Source organism: Mus caroli, chromosome 14 (assembly GCF_900094665.2).
Source record: "Mus caroli chromosome 14, CAROLI_EIJ_v1.1, whole genome shotgun sequence".
Taxonomy (NCBI): domain Eukaryota; kingdom Metazoa; phylum Chordata; class Mammalia; order Rodentia; family Muridae; genus Mus; species Mus caroli.
Window position 1 is genome coordinate 69,712,937 of NC_034583.1, and position 7,850 is coordinate 69,720,786.

General features: G+C 41.6%; 1 protein-coding gene across 1 annotated transcript in view; it reads left to right on the top strand.

Annotated features, from left to right (window-relative positions):
- Window positions 1-7,850, top strand: part of Vwa8 (von Willebrand factor A domain containing 8) — a 321,037-nt gene that overhangs the window by 13,767 nt on the left and 299,420 nt on the right. Inside the window, exon 2 of the mRNA XM_021181216.2 lies at window positions 5,977-6,054. Coding sequence (XP_021036875.1) covers window positions 5,977-6,054 — 78 coding nt within the window. The remainder of the gene's footprint in view (window positions 1-5,976; window positions 6,055-7,850) is intronic.

Consider the following 7,850-nt stretch of genomic DNA (forward strand, 5'->3'; position numbering starts at 1 on the left):
ATGGGAAAGGATTTTGTGGGCATATTCCTGTGCCTACTCAGTTTACAGTTAAGAAGGGAAGGTATTCACTTTTTTTTTTTTTTTTTTTTTTTTTTGGCATTCTTAGCTTAAGGTCATAAAACACATGTTTGAAAAGTTAAAACTGAGTACTGGAACATTTTGGGGCATACTCTGCTCATATTGTAACAATGGTAGTCAAGAAAGCCTCTGGCCATGCTCACCTTGCGTTTCTAAAGATGGCAGGCAGGTGTGGCAGTACAGTCCTATAGTCCCAGCACTGTAGAGATGGAGCATAAGGGGTTGTTCTAGGTCAACCTGAGCTATATTATAAGTTCAAGGCCAGGCTGAGCTTCATAGCACAGGAAAGGCCAGCCCAAGTAACCTCCTGTCCTAGAGAGCGGGGTGTGGTGGCAGACAAATGCCCCTGAGCGTGTTTGGTTTTCTCCAGAACGTTTAACTGGATAAAAGGAAAGGAGAGTTTGAAAGTATGTTAATACAGGATTTTGCCCAGAATGGTGCGTGTGACTAGTGATCATGTACTTTCAGTTTCTCATTTTGAACCTACCAGTATTCCGTTTGTTCTTATTAGCAACCTGACAAATGGCTCTTCTTAGGGAAAGGGTTTTGTTCAGTAGAAAATGTAGTGCCAAGGCCTGAAAATAATTTAGCATGTTCAGTATGTCACCTCAACATGAGCTAGGGTTATGTGGGAAGAGGGAACCTCTGTTGGAAAATGTCCCCAGCAGACTGGCCTGTGGGCAAACCTGTGGTGTGTTTTCTTGATTGGTGATGGGATGGTAGGTGTGGGTCGTATCACGTCTGGTCTAGTCGTGTTAGGTACTATAAGAAAGCAGGCTGAACAAGACTTGGGGAGCAAGCCAGTAAGCAGAGGAGCATCCCTCCATGTCCTCTGCTTCAGCTCCTCCTTCAGTTTCCTACTAGGTTTGAGTTCCTGTTCTGACTTCCTTCACTGATTAACAGTAACATGCAAGTGTAAGCCTAAGAAACCCTTTCCTTCCCAAGCTTCTCTGTTGCGGGCACAGAGTTTTATCAGACCAATAGAAACCCTAGCAGACAGTCAGTGTCTAGTGAGCAGAGTGTGGCTGGAGTTGGATAAGTGAGAATAACTGGAGATGAGCTCAGAGAGGAAATGCAGATTAGAAACACCCTTTCGAGGTCATTAACGGAACCCAGCATGATTTGACTCTGACTGCATTTGGCTGTTATATTGCCTCCTTAGATGCTAGATGGTGAAGAACAAAGCCTAAAACAGTAGGCCTGTGGGGTGTTCGAGAGAAGGCTGCCTGGGACTACCATGGATTGTGTTGTAAGTGGAAAAGAAGGATCTTAAGTTGCCATTAGTACAGCTGGGAGTAGTTTTAGTGGAAAGATCAGATGTTCAGTTCTCACTACAGAAGAAAAACTTTCCTTCTTTTTAAACGTTTGTAAAGGCAATTGGAGATGTAGCTTCATTGGTAGAACACTTCTCAACATTTATAAAACTTTGGGTTCAATCCCATTGCATAAACTGGATGAGGTGGTATGTGCCACAATGCCAGCACTCAAGAGGTGATTAGAATATTGGGTGTGTAGACAGATGGAGGCCAGCCTGGATACTTGAGACCCCATCTTAAGCAGCAACAGCAAGAAACCCTCAATCCCCAAAACAGACAACACCTCCAACCACAAAACACCTCAATGAAGAGGTTATAGTATATAATCCTAACATTGCATGTGCTAACTTTATTATAAAGCTTTTAAAAACTCATTTGAGGTTGGGTCTCAGTATGTAGCATAGGCTGCCTTTGAACTCAGTCTTCCAGTTACAATTCCACAATGTTAGGACTGTGAATACTTTATATGAAGAAGAGTGAGGGAGAAAGGGAAGAGATGACTCCCTGGTACTTGCTGCAGTAAAGGTCCCTGTGCTACATAGAGTCTCAGGGGTCTGCTTGGAGATGCTGAGTCTGCAGGTTCCACATGGTGGGCACTGTGATGCTTAAGAACTCCTGTGATGAGAAGGAAGAAAATGTGGCCTGTGGGGATGGCCTAGTGGATTGTGGAGGAAGTTTGCAACCCTCATGATTTTTTTCAGTGTGTTTTGCCATGGCTCCTTCTGGCAGCTAACATTAGACCTAAAAGGACTTACCGTTGTGTAGAGTGGCTTTTCTTCTCTCAGTTTTTCCTGAGTCTTTAATAAATTTTATCATCTATAAAAAACAACTTTCTGGCTGGGCGTGGTGGTGCACGCCTTTAATCCCAGCACTTGGGAGGCAGATTTCTGAGTTCGAGGCCAGCCTGATCTACAGAGTGAGTTCCAGGGCAGCCAAGGTACACAGAGAAACCCTGTCTTGAAAAAGCAAAAACAAAAACAGAAGCAACAAAACAAAACAAAAAACTCCAACTTTTTAAGAGTCTCAGATTTTCTCATTTCAAGGCTCTGTTTTAGAGGGTTATTTTGAGACTATAAAGGACTTGAAGGAAGGAAGTGTTGAACAAGTGTTAGCTGTCTTGGTCATTGCCACAGCCTGTGGTTCTGGTGTCTAGTGTACCTCAGCAGCTCTGAACTAGCCAGGCGGAGGGATGAGCACTTGGAATAACTACTTTTTCTGCATGTCTTTGAGACCTTTCTAGACAAATTTCTAGATGCCAGGACTTTGCCAGTTTGGCTTTTGGAGAGAGCAAAGTAGAGGGAGATTGACTTAGGTCTGCACTGTAGTCAGAGATTAACATTCCTTACAAAACAGAACTGTGTAGAACTTTCTTTCACTTGTCTTATCTAGAAATTCTCAATGTTTATGGTATTTGGTCTGACTTCTGTTTATTATTTAGAAATAATGAATGTTGAGGGTAGGCTGCTGAGAACTTGATTTTGTGAAAGCTCTGAACAAATGTGAAATCTGTCCTCCTGGGGTTTGGATGATTTCATTAGTTAATTGTTCTCTTCATTGTAATCCAAATGCTGGACACAGGCAATTTAAGGCAGGAACAATTTATTTTGCTTATATGATTTCAGAGGGCTCAGTCTGTCACTGTGTGGGAGCCATCTAGCCTTCATTGAGGCGGGTGGGGAAACAGCTGTGGAAAAATACCTCAAAGACACACCAAATAACGTACTTCCTCTAGTAAGGACTCATCTAAAGTGTCTAGAACCTCCCCAAATAGGACTGCTACTTGGGGGCCAAATGTTCACATCATGAACCCATGGTGAACATTAAAAGATTTCATAAAACTGTGCCCTTGTTCACAAAGGCTCATTGCCATCTCACGAGTATAGTGCATTTAGTTAATATCTAACAGTGCCTTCAATCTTGACACTTCCAGTATTATTCCAGAGTCCAAATTCAAAGTCTCTTCTGATACTCTGGTCAAACTCAGCTGAATCTCTGTAAAATTAAAAAGAAAATCATATGCTTTTAATATACAATGGCATATTCTAAGAAGGAGTGGGAGATTACCATTGGAAGGTCAAACTAAAGCCAAGACCATGGAAGTCAATTTGTGCACATAGCAGTGCTGTTTAGAGTCTGGTGTACAGTGTGCTGTTTAGAGTCAGCTCAACCCCTGTGGCTTGGCTGAGCCCTCTCATCTCTCCAGCCCTTCCTAGGCCTCCTTGTATAAGCAGAGTGTCCCAGCAGTTCCGTCTTCTTCAGGGAAAGTCTTTCAAAGGAGGTTTTACATCAATACAGTGGAACTTAGAGCAGAAGTTCCTCTAATTCCTGAAACACCACCCTCAAGGCACCTATCGTCTTGGTTTCTTTTTAATTGTCCATTTTTCTTTCACTACCTACTCCTGACTTGGGATGTAGCTCAGTGGTAGAGTTCTTACTTAGCAAGTAAGAGGCCTTTTATTCAATCCCTAGTATAAGTCCATCTCCACCTCCACCCCCTCCCTCCACCCCCACCATGTGCTAAGGACTGGAATATAGCTGTATGGTAGAGTTCTTGCCTGAGTCCTGGTTTCATCCTCAGTGGAGTCGGCAGAGAAAAACAAAACCAGCCGTATGCTTTTTTTTTTTTTTTCCTGAGACAGGGTTCTCTTTCCTGAGACAGGGTTTCTCTTTGTAGCCCTGGCTGTCCTGGAACTCACTCTGCAGACCAGGCTGGCATTGAATTCAGAGATCTGCCTGTCTCCTGAGTGCTGGAATTAAAGGCATGTAACACCACCCCTTGGCTTCCAGATCAACTTTTAATATGTTCCTTTCTTGTCCAGATTACATAGTATTGAGGTCCTTCCATTCTGCTTTTTTTTTCTTATTTTCATTAAAAGATTGGCTAAAAAGATAACAGTAACCATGCCACAGCCTGAATACTATAAAGTTTTGAAATTTCTTCTGTCAAATTAATTACTCTGTTATTTTGAAATCAGCCTCACTCAAATTCACATTATATGGACAGAATATAGAAAAGTCCTTTCTCAGAGCATATCGTGAGAACCCTGTAATCTGTTCTTTATAAAGTTGTTTTCCCATCTAAAGCTTTGTGAGTAACGTCTTCACGGGGTGACTTTGTGTCGCTCTTCTGGTCACCCAAGCTCCTGATAGATCAACTCTTGAGCTTACAGCATCCTTGGACTTCTCTAGCCTGCATCTCCAAACTCCCTGCCCACATAGTTCCAATGAGCTAAGAACTGCGCAGTCAGGTTCAGTCACATTAATGACCCCTCTTTGTTATTCATTTTCTGGGTCCAAGTTGAGTTTGCTTTTGCACAGTCATGAAGGATGATGGGCATGGGCAACAGAAGAAGGGCAAACAAGCGGAATTTTTGAGGAGATTAATTGCAGCAAAAAGGGGTCATGAAAACCAGCTGCCAAATAGTGTGTTGGAGCAGGCATCATTATGTCCTAGGAATCTGGCAAATTTAGTCCTACCTATATATAAATTAGTCATCTGGGAGGTGTTAATTTGAATATGTGAGGGAATTCTGATTGATTGATGGGGCAGGTGCAAGAGCTTGGGCTCAGGAAAGCCTGCTGGTGGAGAAAAGGCCACCATGACGTGGGGAGGAAGAGCCAAGAAGCAGAAAGAACAAAGGCTGGGTATTGGCTCACATCTTGGTGGGCCAAGACTTTTGCATATAAGCTCTTTGAGTTCACCAATTATATAAAGTTTGTCATAAAGCTTGAGTGTTCTCAAAGCTGACAGTACATTCTACTGGGGCATGTAGACACATTTTCTTTGGGTCTGTAACCCGAAGTGTCTATAGAATGGAGCTGTCTTGCTCCCATTGTTTTGGTACCAGTTTTCTGAATTGTTTTCATATCATTGCAAACCAGTTATCTGACACAGACAGTTTAGAGGAACACACATTTATTTGACTTACAGTCCATTATGGTGGGGAAAGCCTGGCAAAGGGCACTCTATTTAGCCCTGTCGGGCCTGGACTAGAGAAAGAAGTGGCAGAGGTACCCTAAGGACTCAACTCTAGTGGCTTGCTCTCCTCACCTAGCTTCTGCTTCCTAAAGCCTCCAGAATCTCTTAACACAGTGCCACCAGGTAGGGATAATGTGTTCAAGGCACGAGTCCACGGGGGACATAGAGTCAAACCATAAGAGTAGCTAGAAATAAAGTCTTGTCAGGGACAGTGAGATGGGCATCTGTTCGGGCCTGTAAGATGGGCTCTATGGCCTTCATGTGTGTATTCTCCTCCTAGTGTAAGCAAATACATATAAAAAGTCAAGCTTTTAAAAATATTTTTCTGTATTATTTTTGCTTGTATTAGTATTGATATTAACATAAATTTAAGATGGTTAATATAATTTAATCTATGTGGCAGCCTAACTCCTGAAATATAATTTTCTCATTATTTACTTCTCTCTGATATAACTTATGCTGTTTATAGAAATGTTAGAGACGTGTGCATTGTACGTTTGTGTGACATCCCTCCTTGGAGGTCAAGAGAGTTATCATTGCTAGAGTGTAATCTGTGTCACTTGTCTATTGTAATGAATGTATTTTTTTTTTCTTTCTTTTTAGGTGAAACGGTTAGTATTGGAGATGTGTCCTACAAGCTGAAAACTCCCAAGAATCCAGAACTTGTCCCACAGAACTACAGTAAGAACAGTTATTTGTGAATGAATATATTTGAGAATTTCATTATGGGCATTACCATACACAAGTTAGAGTGGCTGGTGTAAACCCAGTGTGCCATCATGGGTTCTATGCTGGTCTGTACTACACAGTGTTTGCCTTGGCTTCTGTTGTGGGCTTTGGCATTGTGAAGCCTGCGAGAGGCAGAAGTGTCCACGTGCGTCCCATACTGTGGCTTGAGTTGGATGTCAGGTACAATAAAATGCACATGATAAAGGGAAGCCTCTAATTTGGTCAGTTTTGATCATTTTATGAAGTCGTATACACATCAAGATGACTCTCATTACGTCTGCTTTTCCCTACCTGGAAACCACTGCTCTCTTCTCTGCCGTACTAAGTCAGCTGAACTTCGTTTTCAGCTTTACAAAAATAGTATCATTATGGTATGTATGAGTGTATGTGTGTGTTTTATGCATGTTTTGTATGTATGTTCATGTTTGTGTGTGCATGTACATGTTTTGTATGTGTGTAAGCATGTATGTGCATGTCTTTTATGTGCATGTTCATGTTTGTGTATGTGTTTGTATGCTTGTATGTGTATATATATATGTGTATACATGATTGTATGTGTATGCATGTTTGTGTATGTTTGTGTATTGTGTATGTGTGCATATGTGTATATGTATTTGGCTTCTTTCCATTAAGAAGATGAATTTGAAGTTCATCCATTTTGTTGAACCTTTCCATTGTTTTATTGAAATTCAATCCATACACTATACAGTTCACATTAAAAAAGATTTATTTTATTTTATGTGTATGTTTGAGCATATGCATGTGCCTTTAGAGGGCAGAAGAGCATTAGATCTCCTGGAATTGAAATTATAAACGATCATGATATCTGTGTTGGATCTGAGTCTGGGTCTTCTACAAGAGTGGTGAGTGATGTTAACTGCTGAGCCTTCTTTGCAGCCCCAAAGTCCACTCTTTTAAAATAACCATTTAGTGCAACCAGTATTTAGCATAGCAAAAGACCAAACCTCAACAGTAGGGCCTGAGAAAGTTCAGAAAGCCAGGCAAGAAAGCAGTGAAAGCAGCTGGAAAGGCTGGAAAGAAACACTTCCCAGAGCAGTTTTCTAGCAGGGCAGAAGCTAAAATCCCTTTTAAGAGGGGGTGGCCTGTGAGCTAATAATCCATAGGCAGGTGCTGGAGGTGCCTCAAGGTCTCTGTTGGACAGGAGACTGAATGCCCTGTAGCTACAGCTTCTCCAAGCATAGCACAGTTGCAGAGAGAGCCAGACAGCCCAACTCAGGTCCACAGGAGAAAAGCCTATGATTGTCCAGGGAAAGAATTTGACCCTGAAGTGGGTGGAGCTTAGTGACCCAGCAACAGCACCTGCTAGACCAAGGCAAGGGGTGGAGTTAGTCACAGACACAAGCTGGCCTGAGGAGCCTGCAGATTTTCCCAGAGCTAAAGTGGGACTGAAAGGCTCCAAACTTCTGAACTAGTAGAGTATTACTGAAAATAATAAAAGGGAAATGAAATTGGGTATAAATAATCATAGAAAAATAGTTTATAATGATAAAATGAAGTCCTTAAAGAGAGAATTAAATATATTTAAAGAAATAAGACATAAAGATGAGAGGCACAATGACAGAGCTTTTGGACTCTATATTATGCCATTTTAGATGGTTTAAGTATAGAAACAAAAGAGAAAGAGATAAGTGACTTACTTGGACAACTTTTAGAAGAAAAATTAGAAAAATTTATAAATAAGAATAAAAAAAGAGAAAAAAGCACCAGGGCAGCTGGGGCGCAGGGTC